Genomic DNA, 19,172 nt, shown 5'->3' on the forward strand with positions numbered 1-19,172 from the left:
CTACCAGATGCCTTCTTGTTGCAACACCCATCAAGCCCACAGCTGATGTCATCGCAAGCCTGTTTGCCGTTTGAGCTTGTGAAGCTGCTTGGCAGGTCTTGACCAGACTGTGGCGCAGGAGGTGGCCGTGGTGACGTCACCAAGGCGTCAGTGACGGCCACCACTGAGAGCTTGGACGGTACGGATTGCATGTACCTCAAAGGCAAACAGGTCCCGGCTGGATGGATCAGCAAATGTTTGACATGTCTGATGCCATTCTCCGATCAATCGGCTATTGGGCTGCCGGAGATGCTTTTGAAACAACGTCAATTGCCAGAATTGGGGTGTATCACAGTGACAGTTGGACGGCAAGAGGATCATCCTGTCAGAAGCATCTCGAATGTTCCCCCTCCGGTTCATGCTGCAAAGTCGTAAGCCCAAGAGAAACGTAGTATTCATCTTTGTTGAGAATTGTCATTATTTCGTGCTCGTAATTAAGTGAGCGATGTTCAGGTATCATACACTACATACATTGTGTGCTCTTACAGCGTGGCCTGTGCTGGCGCAATATCCGGCGCCTTGGCCACGTTCCCATCAAGATTCCGCTTAAAACCCATACCCAGACCCAGCAGACGGGTAGCCTCCCGCCCCCAAAACACCCAAATGTCGTCATGTCAATCTCGGGACGATCCTCAGTGCTGGCTCCACTGGATCGTGTTCAGGTCGATGCCCTCTTGCACAAGCTCCCACAGCGGGCTCAGCTCGCGCAAGAACGTGACACGCTCCCTAACCGCCTTCAGGACGTAGTCGATCTCGGCCTCTGTGGTAAAGCGGCCAATGCCGAACCGGATGCTGCTGTGCGCGTTCTCGTCGCTGTTTCCAAGCGCTCGGAGCACGTAGCTGGGCTCAAGCGAGGCTGACGTACATGCGCTACCAGAGGACAGCGCAATGTCCTTGAGAGCCATCAGGAGGGATTCACCCTCGACGTAGGCAAAGGAGACGTTGACACAGCCCGGGTAGAATGACTTGGAGTCGCCATTCTGGGAAGTGTGCTCCATAGCCAGCAGCCCACTCAGCAGTCGATCTGACAGGAACTTGATCCTCTTTGAGTCGTACTATACAGTGATGCTCGGTTAGCCGTGCCAAAAGCCGATGAGATGATACAGGACCAAGATTGAGTAGACAGTGAATAAGGGAAACCGCAAGAATCAGACAGTTTGCTACACTCAACACGAAGGGCCTTGTCACGGGCCATTCAGAAAGCCATGCATGTAGAAGCAGATCATCACGCGTATGCGGAAAGGGGAAAGAACGCAGACAGCTAAAAGAGAGAAAGGAAAAGAAACAAAGTGTTGACTCACCTCCATCTCCTCCTTGGCAACGCGGCATGCCTCACCAAAGCCGGCGACCAGCGGTGGTGCCAAGGTACCACTTCGCAGGCCTCGCTCCTGTCCACCACCGGTGATGAGGGGGTCCAATCGAACCCTCGGGCGTCTCCGGACATAGCATGCGCCAATGCCCTTGGGGCCGTAGATCTTATGTGATGAAATGGACATGAGGTCAATGTTCATGGCATTGACGTCAATGGGGATCTTGCCGACAGCCTGAGCGGCATCGGTGTGGAAGAAGACCTTCTTCTCACGGCAGAGCTTGCCAATCTGCTCAATCGGCTGGATGACTCCGATCTCGTTGTTCACAGTCATGATGCTGACCAGGGCCGTCTCAGGCCGGAAGGCAGCTTCAAGATCCTCCATCTTGATCAAGCCGTTGTTCTGGACGGGAAGATAGGTGATTTCAAACCCCTCGTCCTGCAGATGCCTGCAGCTGTCCAGCACACACTTGTGTTCGGTCTGAGTGGTGATGATGTGCTTCTTCTTGCCGGATCGGCCGAAGAATCGAGCAACACCCTTGATGCTCATGTTGTTGCTCTCCGTGGCGCCGCTGGTGAAGATGATTTCCTTGGGGTCGGCGCCAACCAGGTCCGCCACATGCTTCCGGGCTTCCTCGACAGCCTTTTCGCTCTCCCAGCCGTAAGCGTGTGTTCTTGAGTGGGGGTTTCCGAACTCGCCGACGTAGAACGGCAGCATGGCGTCCAGGACACGGGGGTCAACAGGCGTGGTGGCCTGCATGTCGAGGTAGATGGGCCTCTGGCCCTCCTCCATGACGGCCGCGGTCTTGAGAACCTCTGCAATGCGCGCATTAGCCTCTGCGTGTGCTCTTCACTCGTGCTGCTGGCATAATGAAGTCGGTCGAGGTGACTTTTGAGGAGGACGACATACCGGCCATCGGGCTGACCTTCATGTCGGACGAGCCCACCTCCATCTGCGGAGGGACGTTGACAAAGTCTTTCTTGTCCAGCTTGATTGCCGTCTCGACGCGCGCGTTGTCCCTCTTGGACTCGGTCACATATCGCCGCCGTGAAGCCGCCACCAGGGCAGCCCGCCGAATTCCGCGCACCGGCGCGGCAGCAAGCGTCGAGCTGGAGCCGAGGCGGCTCGCCGACCTCAGCGCTGACGATGCAATACTAGCCATGGCTGATGTGCGGATGGATAGTTTACATGGGGACAGAACTGCTCCAGCCAAAGCGAGAGGTTGGAGAGATGTTGGAGGGGGAGGTGTTTGGGGTTATTTTTTTTTTCTGCTTTGTAGTAATTTGTACTGGGGTTCGAGGTATTTGTCAATGATCGGCTCGGTGGCTCGGGGATAAGTGCGGCTCTGTGCGCTCTGATTGGCTGCGCGATATGAGGCATCGTCGGCTCAACGCCGGCAGGGCCGCTGATGGGCGCAAATCGATCTGACCCGGATATGCAAAGGCCGAGATTGGCCACTTGCTGGCCGCGGGGGTGCTGGGAGGCAGTGGGAGATGACGGCTAAAGGGGGACTCGGATATCGAGGCAAGGCAACGACGTCATGTCAGATGGCTGGTAGTGATTCGGTTGAGCGCCTTACAAGCGCGTGTTCAAGCATCTAATAGGTATTCAATGCGTTTGAGCAGTGATGGCAGTCAATACTACTAGATAGGTAGTAGTCATCATCGGGCATCTTCTAGGTGGGCCAGAAGAGATAGGTAGAGAGCTGCTCTCTGTGGATGCCCTGTGCTGTCGGGTGTCTGTTCCATTCCCTGTAGGACATCTGCTAGGTACCTTACAGCACTGCTGTCAGTCAAACTCTATGTACAAAATACGACATGTTGAGTGCGCTACCGATCTCACCTACCTACCTTACCTAGGTAGTACTTCTGCCTGATGCCCAGCTGTCACTGCAACGCCCATGATTACACGTCTCCCAGGACTAAGCAGTCGCTAACCAAAAGCAAGGACCGTCATCAGATGACGGCGCATCTCACACACAAACATGGTTCTACGCCCAGCCCCCCCAGGCAAATTCCGGCGGCTTCCACCAAGACCAAGAGCCAAGACCAAGACCCAGCCAAGACGGAGTGCCGGAGTTCTGAAATGACATGCGCCACATGCTAAAAAGCTCGGGCACAGCCACTCCACCCACGTCGTCACCGTCCCATTTGCTTCATCTACCTACTCAGCCCTCGGACCTCGAAATCAAGATCAGGTCCAGCTCGCGACTTTCTCTCCCGGATCGCCGGTGCCTTGCGCGCGCAACTTGCTCCTCATCGCTCCCACAGATCTCGACTCTTGCCTCGCTCCCGCACGCAGTTTCCACCACTTGCCCGCCATCATGAGCTTCAAAGGCTTCCAAAAGAGCCTTGTTAGGGTAAGACGCCTTCGCCTCGAATCTCCCCTTTGCCCCTCACCCAACTTGCCCGCAGCAAGAGAGAGAGAGAAAAAAAAAACACATGCAGAAGAGAAGCACGGCCAGAGCAGCTGAACGCCGTGCCCGCATGATTCTAGGCACCGCAACAATTCAAATCAAAGTTCAACATCGGCGAGCACACCAAGGACGCCGTATACATCGACGCCGAGCGACGCTTCCAGGAGCTGGAAAAGGAGACCAAGAAGCTCCACGATGAGTCCAAGAAATACTTCGAGGCCATCAATGGCATGCTCCAGCACCAGATCGACTTCAGCAAAGCAATGACGGAGATCTACAAGCCCATCTCGGGCCGCGTGTCCGATCCCGACTCCATAAAGCCCGAGGGGAACCCGGAAGGCATCCGTGCCTGCGAAGAGTACGAGGCCGTTGTCCAGGAGCTGCAGGAGACCCTCGCGCCCGAGCTGGAGACGATCGAGACCAGGGTTATTCGCCCGGCCAACGAGCTGCTCGACGTCATCAAGGTCATCCGGAAGACGGCAGTCAAGCGAGACCACAAGCAGCTCGACTACGACCGGCATCGCACCACTCTCAAGAAGCTGCAGGACAAGAAGGACCGCTCCGCCAAGGACGAAAAGGCAATGTGGAAGGCCGAGGGCGACTGCGAGCAGGCCACGCAGGATTTTGAATACTACAACAACCTACTGAAGGAGGAGCTCCCCAAGCTCTTCCAGCTGGAGCAGGAGTTCATCAAGCCGCTCTTCCAGTCCTTCTACTACATGCAGCTCAACATCTTCTACACATTACACGAGCGGATGCAGCGGTGCGATATCGGATACTTTGACCTGACCAAGGACATTGAGGAGGCCTTTATCGAGAAGCGGGGCGACATCCAGGAGCGCGCCGAGGCTCTCTCCATTGTGCGGTTCAAGACCACCGGACAGCGGCGGCCACCCCCCAAGGCCCTCGGTCGCCCTGCCCTCGAATCCAGCAAGCCCCAGGGACTGCTCACCGCGGGCTCCGCGACATCAGAGAAGACGAGCCCCAAGCTCGGCAGCTTCCAGACGGAGCAGCACGCAGACACGGGCGAAGCGTCCGCGCCCCCGCCGTACAGCGCTGCGACGAAACCCGGCGCCGGCGCCCTCTCGACGCTGGTCGCCGGCAAGGCCAAGCCCCCGCCGCCGCCGAAGCCGAAGCCGAGCCGCCTGAGCGGCGCTCCGCCGCCCGAGACGGTGACGGCACTGTACGACTACGCGGCGCAGGCAGAGGGCGACTTGAGTTTCCGGGCGGGAGACGTCATTGAGATTATACAGAGGACGCAGAACGAGAATGAGTGGTGGACGGGCAAGGTGAATGGGAAGACGGGACAGTTTCCAGGTATGCCTGTTTCCCTACTATGTTGCGATTTTCTCCCGAATACCTTTGGAATACTAACGCTGCTGCAGGAAACTATGTCAAGTTGAATTAGACCACGAAACGACATGGCGAGTTGGCAACGGGAGTTCAAGGCAACATGATGCCGTAACACCACGCATCATCGGATCGAAGAAAGGCAAGGAGTGTCAGAAAGGTGCAAATGTAAGACGACGGGCGAAGAGGAAGATAGTCGCAGAAAGGAGAAGGATAAGGAGCAAGGACAAGAACAAGGAGAAAGGAGAAAGGAGTTTGGCCTACGGTTCTCTTCCCTATCCTTTATATTTCCTTTTCTTTTTGTCTTCCTCCCTCCAACTTTTTACTCACCTTAGAGCATGCCGGGGGAAATTACATCAATCAATCAATCACCAACAGGTTACTAGCCCTTTTATGTGTACATAGTGTACTTTTGATAATCAGGATTCACAAAGCGGGAAAAAGACCTAATTTTGTTCTTCTTCTTCTTCCATTCTCGAGCCTATCAGTATGATGCATGCATGCTCGGCCTTCCCGTTGTGTAACAACCCTTCTGGGTGGTCAGATTCTCGAGAAGGGGGTGAAGCTCGGGTTTTGTGACGATGACTTCATGTCTGTCAGGGCCTGGAACTTTGTGCAATGTTTTGATCACGAGGAAATGAGCACGTCACTTTGCATCACAGCAGTTGAGTTAATATAAAATTAAATGAATTGTCGCGGGTAAACAGAGCGCGTGTTGTAAAGAGTTACACGACCTGTCTGCAGCTTGATGCACAGCGGTTTGAAGCGGCAACTCGGGGTGGACGTCCAATTAAAGTCTGACAATTGTCGAGACTGGCTTGAAAACCTACGCAAGAGAGCTTTGAAAAAGCAAAATAAATTAAAAGACACGAGTTTTCGGTGATATATCATCTCTCTCTGTTGCAGTAGAGAACTTGTCAATCTATGTACATATTATATGCCGCATGATCACATCGACTTAGCCACGTTTCGAGCCCAATGTGCGGCATACACGCATGTATACATATGTATATAATCAACTGTTTCCCCCGACATCTCCTGATATTCTGCCAGCTCAAGCCAATGCATCTGCGACAAATGAAACTTGAGAGGGCTCTCGTCGTGAGTTTCCTGACATATGAAAAAGAGTAAAGGACCGTAGTGGGTATTAGTAGATTCGTGGTCAATTGAGGCGGAGGACTCGCTTGGTAGGTGTAGACGCAGCAATGCAGATTTCAACCGCCTTTGTCTTAGCCAAGGCAAGGTACACGCAGCTGGCAAGGCATACATAGAGCTGAATACAGCCAATCAGCGCCGTCGTATCAGTGACAACGTCCATGTTGGTGCTCCTCCATCTTATTTGCTGAAGCCGTGCCTGTTTAGTCGTAGAAAACCCGCCAATGTTTAGGGGCATGACGATGCTTCGGTGTCGAATCTCGGCATGTATCGGGCCTCTCTCTGTAAACACCAGATCAAAAATCACCCTGACATGATGCCGAGAGTGAGTATTTGAGCGAACAAGTCGTCAACTAATGCACTCCAACTCCCGCAAGGAGAGCTATGTCTCCTCGCGTTGGGTTTTCAAGTCTCCACGGCTGAGCTTTGCTGATGAAGCGGTAGGACCCAGGATAAAGTCTTGTTGCCAAGTCTCGTGTGCCCTACATAGTGATAGCTCACTTTAGGCTGTCGAAACTCCATCTGTATTCATATCGAGCCACGTCGATCGGTATGAAGACTCGGAATCGGCTTGTCCCCGAGAGCGAATCCACCTAATTCGGTGATGTGGTGGAGGACGTATGGGTCATCTCTTCGCTTGTCTTTGGGAGGCGAGACAGGTCCAGACCACGTATCCTCGTAAAGTCACATCCACTCTCAGGTGAGCTCGCTTTGTTCAGCTGGTCGTACATTGAAGGTGGCGGTGTCGAGCTTGCATGGCACAGCCCCTCGAAATGGAGGCTTGGATCAAAGGAAACGAGAACAATAGATCGTGGCTCATCGGGAGGGTAGAGAGACTTGGGAGAGTAAACAATGACACTCTCATCCATTGCCGAGTCGATGTCGTCAAAGTACGCCTTGGGATTCAGAAGCTCGTCGACATATTGGTTCCAAAGCTGCTCTCGGGATGTGCTTCGATGCCCGTCTTGTTGCATGTGGTCCACCGGCCAGAGTCTGACGTGTTGTTCTTCCGGGTCCTTGACAGCATCGGCCACTCCGTTCGGTGATGATGCAGACTGGCATGATGAATCCAGAGTTGGGCACGACTCGTGCGGTCGGCTTCTGACCCGCAACCGCAACCGCTTGGCTGTCGGGCTCGAGGCCGTGGTTGTGCTTACAATGTCCACAAAGGCCTGGCAGCTTGGGTTGTAAGAACGGACCGGAGAGTTGCGGAAGTCAAACGTTGAAGCGCAGAAGCCGTTATCACCTCGGTGGACACTGTTCCCCAACTCCATCTCCTTTGGGGGCGTAATGTTCCAACCGTTGTAGGACTTGCCCTCGGGATGCTCGTCGGTGTTCTCGAGAGAAGAGGGCCAGAAGAGCTGCTTTCGGTAACAGGATCGTCGGCTCCATGACGTGAGCCACTCCTTTCGGGTTTCGAATATGGACAATTGGCCGGTTTTCTCGTCTTGTCCGAGCTGAAGTTGGTTCCAACGGTCGTCGATTGGACCGTCTGTGGCTCCTCGCCTCCACAGAGCACATCTCGGCAAGTCCTTGATAGTGGGATGATCTCCCAGAGTGAGCTGGAAGGCGTAATAGAACGAGTTGGGCGGGCTTTTCGGCGAGCCCCATTCGACATCTTCCATTTCGGTCGCTTCCTGGCTCGAAACGCCATACAGGTGGTCGCCAAAGAGCTCGAAACATATAGTCGATCCGATATCAGAGCCAACCAAATCCCGAAGGATGGATTTTCGAGGTAACCAGCTTGACTTTTGCAGGTCGAACCTACGAATTGACCATCGTCGCTTTCCCTCCACCAGTTCGGACCTTGAGCCATAATAGAGATATGTCTCGTTGTTGCGAACAAAGATATTCGAACTCGAGCGCAGATGGTAGGAGCTTAGAATCCTGTTATCTTTCAGGCTATATATGATGAGCCAGCGACCAGTACCGGGAGATTTTCTCTGGTCGAAAAAACATGAAATTATGCCGTGCGCATAATAAAGCGGTCTGAAGTGGTACGGCCGGCTTTCTTCAAAATCTGATACGGCGGATGCCTCTATCAGCTTAAGAACGTCTATGCTCACTTCTCTGGCAGAAGGGCCCTTCAGATTCAGTATTCGCAGGTGGTGTTGATGGACAGGTGAGGTTCGCTTCGTAGTATAGCACACGGCGCCATTTGCATATATAAAGTGAACGGCTTCTCTGGAGATTTCCAGGACGTGAAAAGGCCTCGCCATCTGAACGGCTCTGCGCCTTTTGACGAGTGTTCTCAGAGCTCTGGCATACTCTTTCGTTCGTTTGGCGTCATCTTTGGCCTCTGTGTCCTTGAAAGGCCTATATTCTGGGGAATATCTGGCATTCTTTGCGGTCTGCAGTCAGCACGTATAGCGAGCGTGGATCGACAGCAAGGAAGACGACAAGAGGTCGAATTGACAAACCTCTAGGACGCTTCGGCAAATGACCCCGTCACGGATAACGTGCTCGAAGTGGCGACTGGTCAATGCTAGATTGAAGAGATCATCTGGATCGAGGCTCACTGCTATGAGCCGAAGGATCTCGGAAGGCATCCGACAGAGGCTCATGACCGTAGATCTTAGAGTAGATGAACCACAGAGGAGGAGAGGAACAGATCGAGATTGGTGACAAGGGGAAGAGAGACTTGGCAATTGGGAGGCTCGCGAGAGGCTTTTTCTGACTCAGTACAGAGCCAGGTATAGCAGTAGCAATGGAACGGTCCAGCACTGCATACATACACAAGGAAAGACTGGGCCTATATCTCTCTGTCCCCTCTTTCCTGTATCCTCTTTCTGTAGCACCCCGGTCATGTCATACCCGGAAAAGCTCGGGAACAGGCCGCTGGACCAAGGATGATGCTGTCGGTGAGCAGCCGCGCTTGCTTGCTTGCTTGGCTCGAATCGACGAGTCCGTGAGTCTCAGCACTGAAGCGCTTAGAATCTCCCGTGAGACCACCACGTTTACATCCAGGCCCGTGGCATGACTCTATTCGCATTGGCATCGGAGAAGTGTTGCTGAATAGAGTAAGATTCGGTGAGCTCAGGCTGCTGTGGACAACCGATATGACACGTTCGGAGGTAAGGGGGGGGAGGCTTCACGTTACGTATAAGTATAACGGGATAAGGGAGAAGGAGGCTGAAATTCTACCTAGCGTGGACTAAAGGCACCCGACCAGACATGAGGCTCCAAGAGCACCAACATTTTGAGCCGCATCAGGGATCTGAGCGAGACCCCAGACTAGGTAGCTTTTGGTCCATGTCCTGTGAGGGGTCGTTTCAACGGCTTCAAGTGTTTGTGCTCACTAGAGATCACTGGTCTCACCGTTGCGGCTCGTAGCCAGACTGGGGCGGTAGCGTACAGATGGAAGAAGGTAGATAGGTAAGTAGACGCTGCTATGGACATGGCGAAAGGGTGAAAGGAGTTCAGCACCAGCTTGGGTATGGTATGGTAGGATGGCTGCCTCGCTTGGCTATGATGATACAGATTAGCTCTTGCGAGTCGCTGGGTATATATGAGGAGTGTGCGAGATATTAAATCACAAACAATTCATATACTCCTTCATGGCCTTTTGTCATGCCAGATGCATGAACCATTGGCTACCTAGTACGGAGTAGTACATGTAGCATCCCTGCTACTGGTGGTTGGTACTAAGCATCACACCCACTAGGTCCTTGTCGCAGAGCCTCATCTCACATGCAACAACTTTCTACCAGTCCCTTTTCTTCCGTATGGTCGTACAGCCCGTTACGGGAAATCGACTCTAGTCAAGGAGGAAGTACTACCTTGAGGTAGTAGCCATCCAGTACTGTAGAGGGGAAAGGAAGACAATGTGAAACTTTGTGCCTTGGTCAACGGCTGAAAAGTGAGGTCGAGAAATAGAACCTCATTGGCAGCTTGATCTCTCCAACACTTACGGAGAGGTACTCGTACGTACCCAATCGCAGTGCCTCCAAGTGACGGAAATCCAGCTGCATCACAGAGCACCAGGCACCTGCATGCAGGCAAGATTCTGGAGAACTGCCGAGCTTCTCCATTGGCTTGCAAAGTGCCCTCCATACCTAGCTATCATGTCAAACCGAAGAGGCAACAAGGAGGTAGAGGTTGGGGGCTTTGTCTGGAGGATTGCGTACTTGCTTAGTATTAGGTACCGTACCTAAGGTGCCTCAGACATCACGCAGCCATCACGTGCTCTTCTTACCTAAGCAGCTAAGGTGCCTGCACCTCAGTTGGTACTTTGGTACTCTACGCGACACAGCAACTTTTCGCGTCACCCTCACTCTGCACTTCGCCGGCTTCTTCTTCTTCTTCTTCTTCTTCTCCCGCCAAATGTTCATCCATTAACCACAATGGCGGAGATCAAGATCGACAGCAAGCTCTTCCAGGAGCGCCTCTCGCACCTCGTCACCGCCTGGAAGAATGACCTCCGATCCAAGGATGGCCTGTTTGGCGGCGCCTCGTCCCTCGTCATCATGATGGGCAAGGTCGAGGAAGTGCCCGAATTCCACAAGAACAACGCTATGCATGTAAGAGCCGACTTGCGCGCCGGCTGTCATTTACCTGCAAGAGCTAACATTGTCTTCAGTTCTGGCTTCTGGGCTACGAGTTTCCGACGACACTCATGCTCCTCACCCTCGACGCTCTCTACATCCTCACCACGGCAAAGAAGGGTTTGTCCAACCGCCTGCCAGGCCGAGCTGCTGCTGAACCGACCCCAAGGCTAACCTGACGCTGCAGCAAAACATCTCGAGCAACTTAAGGGCGGCCGATTTCCCATCGAAGTACTCGTCAGAGGCAAGGATGCCGCCGAGAACGAAGCGCTCTTTGTCGCCGTCACAGATAAGATCAAGGAAGCGGGGGTAAAGCCGCCATCGACGCCTATCCGTTTGCGCTCACAAAGCTGACCCGATCCCATCACAGAAGAAAGTTGGCGTCATCACCAAGGATACGTCCAAGGGCCCCTTCGTCGACGAGTGGAAGAAGGTGTATTCCGAGCGCTGCAAGGACATCGAGGAGGTCGATATCTCCACCGCCCTGTCCACTCACGCCTTCTCCATCAAGGACGAAAGCGAACTGCGTGCGATGCGAACCGCTTCCAAAGCTTGCGTGGCCCTCATGACGCCCTACTTCCTCGACGAAATGTCCAACATCCTCGACGCTGAGAAAAAGGTCAAGCACTCGGTGTTGGCCGACAAGGTCGATAAGAAGCTTGACGATGCAAAGTTCTGGAAGACCGTCGAGCTGCCCAGCAAGGGCAAGCTGCCTCCGGATCTCGACCCCTCCCAGCTCGATTGGGTCCTGGGGCCCTCCATCCAGAGTGGCGGAAAATACGATCTGCGCTTCGCCGCCGAGCCGAACGACGACTTCTTGCACGCCGGCATCATCATCGCCGCCCTCGGCCTGCGATACAAGTCCTACTGCTCGTCCATTGCACGAACGTACCTGGTCGATCCCAACAAGTCGCAGGAGAGCAACTACAAGCTCCTTTACATGGTACACAACACCATCATCAAGGAAATCCGCGATGGTATGGCGGCAAAGGATGTCTATGCAAAGGCCCTGGCCGTCATCAAGAGCAAGAAGCCCGAAATGGAAAAGCACTTCTTGAAGAACGTTGGCTGGGGCGTTGGTCTCGAGAACAAGGACCCTACCCTTGTGTTGAACGCCAAGAACCAGCGAGTTCTCAAGGACGGAATGACCTTGATCATCAATACTGGGTTCCAGGATATCGAGAATCCCCAGCCTCAAGACAAGAACAGCAAGATCTACTCACTCGTTCTCACCGATACTATCCGAGTAACTTCGGCAGAGCCAGTGGTCTTTACTGCTGAGGCGCCGACAAGCGCCGACGCCAACTCATTCTTCTTCAAGGACGATGAGGAGGCGCAGCCCACGCCCAAGAAGGAGAAGAAGGATTCGAGGGTCGGTGCGGTCGCAACTAAGAACATTACCAGCACCCGCCTTCGCTCCGAGCGCACAGCAACAACGGATGAGGACGCGGACAAGAAGCGTCGCGAGCATCAAAAGGAGTTGGCCGCCAAAAAGCAAAAGGAGGGCTTGGCCCGATTCGCAGAGTCAACAGGCGGCCAAAACGGCGGGGAGGTCAAGAAGTTCAAGCGCTTCGAGTCGTACAAGCGAGACAACCAGTTCCCACCAAAGATCAAGAACCTGGAGATTGTCGTCGACTCAAAGAACAACACTGTTGTTCTTCCCATCATGGGTCGGCCCGTTCCCTTCCACATCAACACCATCAAGAACGCCAGTAAGAGTGATGAGGGGGAATTCGCCTTTTTGCGAATCAACTTTTTGTCCCCCGGTCAAGGTGTCGGCAGGAAGGATGATCAGCCGTTTGAGGATGCGTCTGCTCACTTCGTCCGCAGCTTGACATTCCGATCGCTCGATGGAGACAGATACAGTGAGATAGCAACTCAAATCTCAAACCTAAAGCGCGACGTTGTCAAGAAGGAGCAGGAGAAGAAGGATATGGAGGATGTCGTGGAGCAGGACAAGCTGGCGGAAATCAGAAGTAAGTCTAACATCTCTTGCCCCTGAACGACAGATGATGCTAACCATTTGCGCTCAGACCGTCGTCCCGCTGTCTTGGACAACGTGTATATCCGTCCAGCTATGGAGGGCAAGAGGGTGCCTGGAAAGGTCGAGATACACCAGAACGGTATCCGATACCAGTCGCCTCTCAATGCCCAGCATCGCGTGGACATTCTCTTCTCCAACGTCAAGCATCTCTTCTTCCAGCCCTGCCAGCACGAGCTGATTGTCATCATCCACATTCACCTCAAAGACCCCATTATCGTGGGCAACAAGAAGAAGACCAAGGATGTGCAATTCTACCGTGAAGCTACCGATATTCAGTTCGACGAAACTGGTAACAGGAAACGAAAGTATCGCTATGGAGACGAGGACGAGTTCGAGGCGGAACAAGAAGAGCGTCGCCGCCGTGCTGAACTGGACAGACTGTTCCAGGGCTTTGCCCAGAAGATTGCCGAAGCCGGTCGCAACGAGAACATCGAGGTTGACATGCCCATCCGGGAGCTGGGATTCAACGGCGTGCCATTCCGCAGCAACGTCTTCATTCAGCCCACTACGGACTGCCTCATCCAGGTGGTGGAACCACCCTTCATGGTCATTACCATTGAAGATATTGAGATTGCCCACTTGGAGCGTGTTCAGTTTGGATTGAAGAACTTTGATATGGTTTTTGTCTTCAAGGATTTTACACGGCCTCCATACCACATCAACACCATCCCGGTCGAATTTCTCGATCAGGTCAAGGACTGGCTGGACTCTTCAGACATCGCCTTCACCGAGGGTCCTCTCAACCTCAACTGGCCGACTATCATGAAGACGGTCAACCAAGATACACACCAGTTCTTCGTCGACGGCGGCTGGTCATTCCTGCAGGCCGACTCTGATGATTCAGGCGCCGAGGACGAGTCCGAGGAAGAATCAGCCTTCGAGATGGACGAGGATGAGCTGGACGAGGCATCCGAGTCCAGCGAAGAAGACTCTGACTTTGGCAGCAACGCCAGTGACGATGATGACGATGAGGAAGCTGACGTTGACAGTGAGGATGAGGGCGAGGACTGGGATGAGCTGGAGAAGAAGGCCAGGAAGCGCGACCGCGAGAGTGGTCTGAATGACGATGAGGGCAAGGGCGGCAAGAACAAGCGCAAGCGATGAACGGGCAGAACGAATTAGCAGCCAGGTGGAAAAGGCTGGAAGCCGATTTGTTGAATAGGGAAAGCCGAGAGGGCCTTTTATTTGCTTACCCAGGTTTTTTTTTTCTTTCCTTCCTGTTCTTTTCTCAGGTATCTTGGGCAGTGTTTTCGTGTTGGAACTTGTATGAAAAAAAGAAAACGGGTGCCGATTTGGCTGTGTAATGAATACTGCTAGCCCTCGTGGCTTTTGTTTACGCTTCGTAATGCTTGAACTTTCATTCTCCTTTCATGGACATGGATTTTTGCCTTGACAATTCGTGAATCAATAGTGTCACATATTTACTATAATTATCACGCCCATACCAACCGTTCTGTTACGGTGCATCGATTCAGTAAAGTGTCGACATGCCCAATTGCCTAGGTCAAGTTTAACAAGATGCTACATTTTTCTATCAAAAGCCCCTTGCCAGCACTTTGTAAAGAAGAGAAGCCAGCGACTCAAAGAAGCCAACGAGAAAACAAGAATGTGTGTTTGTGTGTGACAAAGAATGGGTTTCAAAACTCCTAAACTCCAACAAAGGCGCAAAGAAATAAAGTAATCCCTTCGTCCTCCCTCTCCTTCCGTCAAAGTAGTTCCCCAGCCTTAGGGGGGATGGAGATGTTTGCATCCCTCGCATGGTCGTCATGTATGCGACGTAGAGCATCATTCCACATGATGCACCACCTAAGTTTTCCTCAAGTTTGTGTTTTGTTCTCTGCTTTTGAGTAACGAACGGGTTTGGCCATGAAAAGGGGGTAGTATAGCAAGCATAAGAACAAGAAAAAGGGTTTTGCCATGCCCACTGGAAAGACCCAAAGAAAAGGCCTGAAGAAGAAAGGGAAATGTAAACAAAAGCCGGCCAACGCAGTGGAAATCAAAAACAACGGCGCATATTTGCATCGATGTAAAGCACGTTAGTAATAAGAGAAAAGGGGGGGGGGCGAAGCAACACCCAGCTCATCACTCCGTTGACCAGCCGCATTGAAACCCCCTTCACTGCCTTTTCTTCTTCTTCTTTTTCTTCTGTTCTTTTTTTTTTTTTTTTGTTTTCTTACGCAGGTCGGTTGCTCAAGCGGTCGTAGAGCTTGCTGTGAAACCTCGGGCTCATGGGCGCCCGGAAGATGCGCGAGCGGAAGCCGCCCCCAGGAGGATGCATCGGAGCCATGCGGAGCGCCGTGCGGGAGCTGTCGCGAGTCGCCTAGGCCTCGCCGGGACGGATCTCACGGCCCGAGGCCACGGCGGTGCTGCCGCCGGGCTTGGATGCTGGGACGTTGTTCCACGACAAGTAGGTGTGGTCGCCGAGTTTTCTGGAGGATCGACTTGTTAGCACGAAGAAGAAGGAGAAAGCTTGGTTGTCGGTTGACTGGCATAGATCGAACATACCTTGGCTTGATGAGATGGGAGGCGAGGAAGATGACACCGAGGACAATGCACAGGCCGGCAACGACAATGTAAGCGATGCCCAGGAAGTTGTTGCGACCACCAACAACGGTACGAGTGGTGATAATGATGGACTTGGTGCCCCTATATTCAGTAGTGGGAAAGACTGCAATTTCATAGTTAGCACCACAGCGGTTTTGCAAGAACATGTAGCGCTGAATCGGCGATAGATCACATACAGTCATCAATGACAATCTGGTAGCGTCCCTCAGCCATGGCTGCGGTGTCGTTGCGCTGGTAGAGCTTGCTGAAAGTCGGCAGGCCGGCGGTGCGCATCCAGACCTGGAATGCCTCCCATTCCTTCAGGTTGGGCGGAGGGTTCTCCTTGGTATAGCCGTCAGGCCAGCGCTCGCGCCAGTTGGGGGGCGGCAGGATCTCGCTCAGGGCCTGCGTCGTCGGGTTATACAGCTCTCTGTCGCTGCTCCAGGCGATGTTGGTGTTGTTCTCCATCCGATATGTTCGCGTCTCGTTACCGCGGCCTCCGGGAGGGTTCAAGAGCTCGGGGCTGGTAAACGTGTCGTTGAACATGGAGTTGGCAATCAGGCCGCACGGGTAGTACGGTTTCTTAACACCGTCGACAGTGTCGCCATACAGAGGAGTGCATTTTCCGCTATGAATGTCGCCATACGTTCTGTTGTGTCCCTTGAGCTGGTCGACGTCGAAGGAATCGGCGTAGCGACGGTGGTTCTGGTAAAAGTTGGTGAGCTGGTAGTAGAACAGGACCGGCGGGCCCATGCTCTCGGGGATGTTGAATCGCAAGTAGCATCGGTTGCCAGTCACGTTGACGCCCGGGTTGACTGTGATGTTGACGCCGGACTGCACGGCCCACTGCGCGTCAATCGACGAGTTGGAGCTCTTGAAGGCAGTCTCTACGTCGCTGCCGCGCATGGGGCCGAAGCCCTTGTTGAAGTCGGGAGCATCGGATCTGCAGTGGGTGTAATCCAGTCGAATCTCTTGCACCTGCGCGAGGTCCAATCCATCAGCAACCGTACGCAGCGTCTCCAATAAAGCCAAACAAAGAAGTGGACATACCTGAGTGCTGGCATATAGCAGCAGGCCGCCGATTGGAGCGAATATGACGCCGATGGCGAAGAACAGAGGCAGGACTGTCTTTGGCGTAAGAATGGGCCTGCGAGGCTGTCAGCATGCGCGGACACGGGCTTCTTGCGCCGCGGGCTCGTCCGGAAAACCTACTGCCAGGCTTTGAGTCGCTGTTGTCGAAAGGCCGTGTCTGTAATGGACTCGTCGTCAGCACTCGCGCGTCTCTCCCAGCAGCGCATCCGGCGGCATCCTCCAGCACTCACTCGCAGGGCGGCGGCTCTTCTTCTTGTCCGGCTTGTTCGGGGCCTCGCGGGAGTCGATCGAGGAGGTATGGCCGCCTCCGGGTGAGTCGGACATGGCGGCGGGTTCGATGGGCGCAGCAGCAGCAACGCGCGAGATTCGAGATGAGGCAGGGCGGCTACAGGACGATGGAGGATGGAGGTTGTTCCAAGGGGTTTGAGGGAGCCTCGAAACACGGACGATTCAGAGCGTTCATGGCTGTGGCTGATGTGCGCATTACGAGTTCTGCCAAGGCTGTGTGGAAACGTGGCGGTGCACGCTGCGTCAGCAGGATCCGGGCTTTCCATGGCCGTGACTCTGCACCAAAGCTGACAGGACCCGAGGACCAGAGAAAAAAGAGTTGAGGCGCAACTCGGCTCAGAAGTCTAGGGTAGGTGCCGTAACGGAAAATCTTCCCATGGGAAGTGTAACGATTGATGCACTTAGCCGGGATGGTGTTTTATGTCCTTTTTCCTCCATTCGTTTCATAGTGACGTGCATCGACCAGCAGTTGTCCGCACGATGCGCTATGGGTAGGTAGGTAGGTAGGTAGCTGGATGTGGTTGATGTGATGATGATTACATGTATCCATGTTCCGTCCAGAAGCAGCGGTTTTGTCACATGTACCAGGCTTGCTAGCAAGGGATTAATTAGCATCCCGTGATTCAACAGAGGATATCAAAATGAAGTGAGTGATACTAGAGTACAAGTAGATGGGCATCGGGCTCCTACCTATCTATCTAAGAATATTAATATCATGTGGTTGCTCATATGATGTTAGAACCACCCAAGATGCTCCTGTTGACTCTCCTGATGGACAAGGTCTCCGGTGCTTATTTTATTTCGTCGATGCCGATTTGCTACCTGTTCGATGTGCTGCAACTGATTCCACATGATGGAGGCGGAGAGAAAGGAGGCCAGGGATCAACGCGGCATGAATTGGTGGCAAAGATGCCCATCTCGCTTTCTACAGCTGCACGCATTGCCGTGGACGTCAGTCACTGCCCTGATTTGTCGTTCTTCTGCAGCAATACCTTATATGCTATATATACTATTCGGCTTCAACATTCTGGAAGGTCGAGCGACGAATCCTCATATAGATGGACGGAGCTGGAGACGCTTCGCCACAAGCTGTAATATCGCGACTGCTCAAAGCTGACGGTCCTAGATTCTGAACCCCTAGAATCAAATTCTGATCAGCGGCCCGTGAAGACGGAACTATGCTCCCCTTATTAAAGCCTGGTGTTATTTCTGCTCTGATTTGCCAAGCATTAAGCGTGCAGAGACGGACACTCCGCACGAGTGATTTTCATTGTGTCATCTCCATCAGTGGAATTGCATGCCACATGGGCCCTATTACCAGGATGAATGAATGCCCAGCCGATCAACCGATGGAAGCTTTGCCGGCTTCCACGAGCGACGATCATCTGTCGCCGCACGCCGGCTATCGTTCCACGGGCCCTTTGCACATGTCTCGTGAGGTAGGAAATGAATACCTGATGCTATCCCTTGTGATCGTCATCCATTGAATTCGTAGATGCCCGATGCAAGCGACAAGTCTCTATGGACCAAGGCAAAGAGCGCCAGGAGCCTCAAGAAGGTCGCTGTCGCGTCACCCACTTACCTCAGGACGACGCCGGAGGAAGAGACAACTACCCGACCACCTCAAATGCATGCTGTATTAGAGCACGTAGACTACCTTGCACTTGTACAGCCTACCGATTCGTCCTCCCTCCATGCCTTGTCGTCCGAATACCAGTAGTTGTGGCTCATCGGCGTCATGCAGCGTTCAGTATCATCCAATGGTTGGCTGGCTGCGGCTGCAAGACATGCTTATGCGACCCATTCGAGGAAAGCCGGGGAGGACGAATCCGAGAAGCCAGGCTGACATCGATCCGTGTGTTTGTAGGCATGCACATGCACCTCGCACATCGTCCATTCATATGAGCAAGGACTCATGCCCTAGCACTCCAGGAATTGTGGCTCTCGAGACAGTGACTTGGACAAATGCACTGCATACTCGCTATTCATCGACCCTCGCATCCTCGCACTCTTTGAACAGATCGCGGTCAAGCAGTCTATCGGCGCCCTTCCAAGCAGCGCACAAATCAGGGTCAGCCAAGTTGACGACGGACAAAGGGACATTCGACGTTGATGACTCTCCGGCTTGTCCAGAGCTCGTACTTACGCAGAACCCGTGGGCACCGAATCCCGCACACAGCGCTTATGCGGGCAACTGTATCCGTGCGCCGTACGTATGTACTACCTACCTACCTTATGCGAAGCACGAAGTGACACAAGCAATGCCTGGCTCATAATATCCTATGATGTAAGACGAGACATGGTCAAATCTGTTGGGTAAACGATGACAGCTGTTATCCCTCTGAACCATATGGAAACAGTACTCCGTAGTACATAGCGCGCCACAATAA

The 19,172-nt window shown here is 53.4% G+C and overlaps 5 protein-coding genes across 5 annotated transcripts; 2 read left to right on the plus strand and 3 right to left on the minus strand.

The window, feature by feature from the left end:
* Window positions 1-671: 671 nt before the first annotated feature.
* Window positions 672-2,577, minus strand: TRIREDRAFT_75845 (cysteine desulfurase; the record flags this gene model as incomplete). The annotated part of the gene is made up of 3 exons (XM_006963323.1): window positions 2,259-2,577; window positions 1,341-2,164; window positions 672-1,094 (listed from the first exon to the last, which is right to left on the minus strand). Exons 1-3 carry the CDS (start codon window positions 2,509-2,511, stop codon window positions 672-674), a joined length of 1,500 nt encoding a protein of 499 aa, XP_006963385.1. The 5' UTR covers window positions 2,512-2,577.
* Window positions 2,578-3,561: 984 nt separating this feature from the next.
* TRIREDRAFT_21752 (uncharacterized protein) lies at window positions 3,562-5,516 on the plus strand. Its single transcript, XM_006963009.1, has 3 exons — window positions 3,562-3,708; window positions 3,846-5,082; window positions 5,151-5,516. The coding sequence occupies exons 1-3, from the start codon at window positions 3,673-3,675 to the stop codon at window positions 5,171-5,173; spliced, it is 1,296 nt and encodes a 431-aa protein (XP_006963071.1). The 5' UTR covers window positions 3,562-3,672; the 3' UTR covers window positions 5,174-5,516.
* A 1,347-nt stretch (window positions 5,517-6,863) lies between these two features.
* Window positions 6,864-9,669, minus strand: TRIREDRAFT_104838 (uncharacterized protein; the record flags this gene model as incomplete). The annotated part of the gene is made up of 5 exons (XM_006963324.1): window positions 6,864-8,621; window positions 8,691-8,755; window positions 8,790-8,943; window positions 9,085-9,252; window positions 9,589-9,669. 5 exons carry the CDS (start codon window positions 9,667-9,669, stop codon window positions 6,864-6,866), a joined length of 2,226 nt encoding a protein of 741 aa, XP_006963386.1.
* A 944-nt stretch (window positions 9,670-10,613) lies between these two features.
* TRIREDRAFT_57600 (uncharacterized protein) lies at window positions 10,614-13,962 on the plus strand (the record flags this gene model as incomplete). The annotated part of the gene is made up of 5 exons (XM_006963139.1): window positions 10,614-10,790; window positions 10,850-10,934; window positions 11,002-11,123; window positions 11,185-12,790; window positions 12,848-13,962. 5 exons carry the CDS (start codon window positions 10,614-10,616, stop codon window positions 13,960-13,962), a joined length of 3,105 nt encoding a protein of 1,034 aa, XP_006963201.1.
* Window positions 13,963-15,092: 1,130 nt separating this feature from the next.
* Window positions 15,093-17,076, minus strand: TRIREDRAFT_45980 (uncharacterized protein). The gene is made up of 6 exons (XM_006963049.1): window positions 16,725-17,076; window positions 16,615-16,651; window positions 16,453-16,549; window positions 15,600-16,380; window positions 15,364-15,526; window positions 15,093-15,287 (listed from the first exon to the last, which is right to left on the minus strand). The coding sequence occupies exons 1-6, from the start codon at window positions 16,816-16,818 to the stop codon at window positions 15,179-15,181; spliced, it is 1,281 nt and encodes a 426-aa protein (XP_006963111.1). The 5' UTR covers window positions 16,819-17,076; the 3' UTR covers window positions 15,093-15,178.
* Window positions 17,077-19,172: the final 2,096 nt, after the last annotated feature.

This window comes from Trichoderma reesei (genome assembly GCF_000167675.1).
Source record: "Trichoderma reesei QM6a unplaced genomic scaffold TRIREscaffold_4, whole genome shotgun sequence".
NCBI lineage: Eukaryota > Fungi > Ascomycota > Sordariomycetes > Hypocreales > Hypocreaceae > Trichoderma > Trichoderma reesei.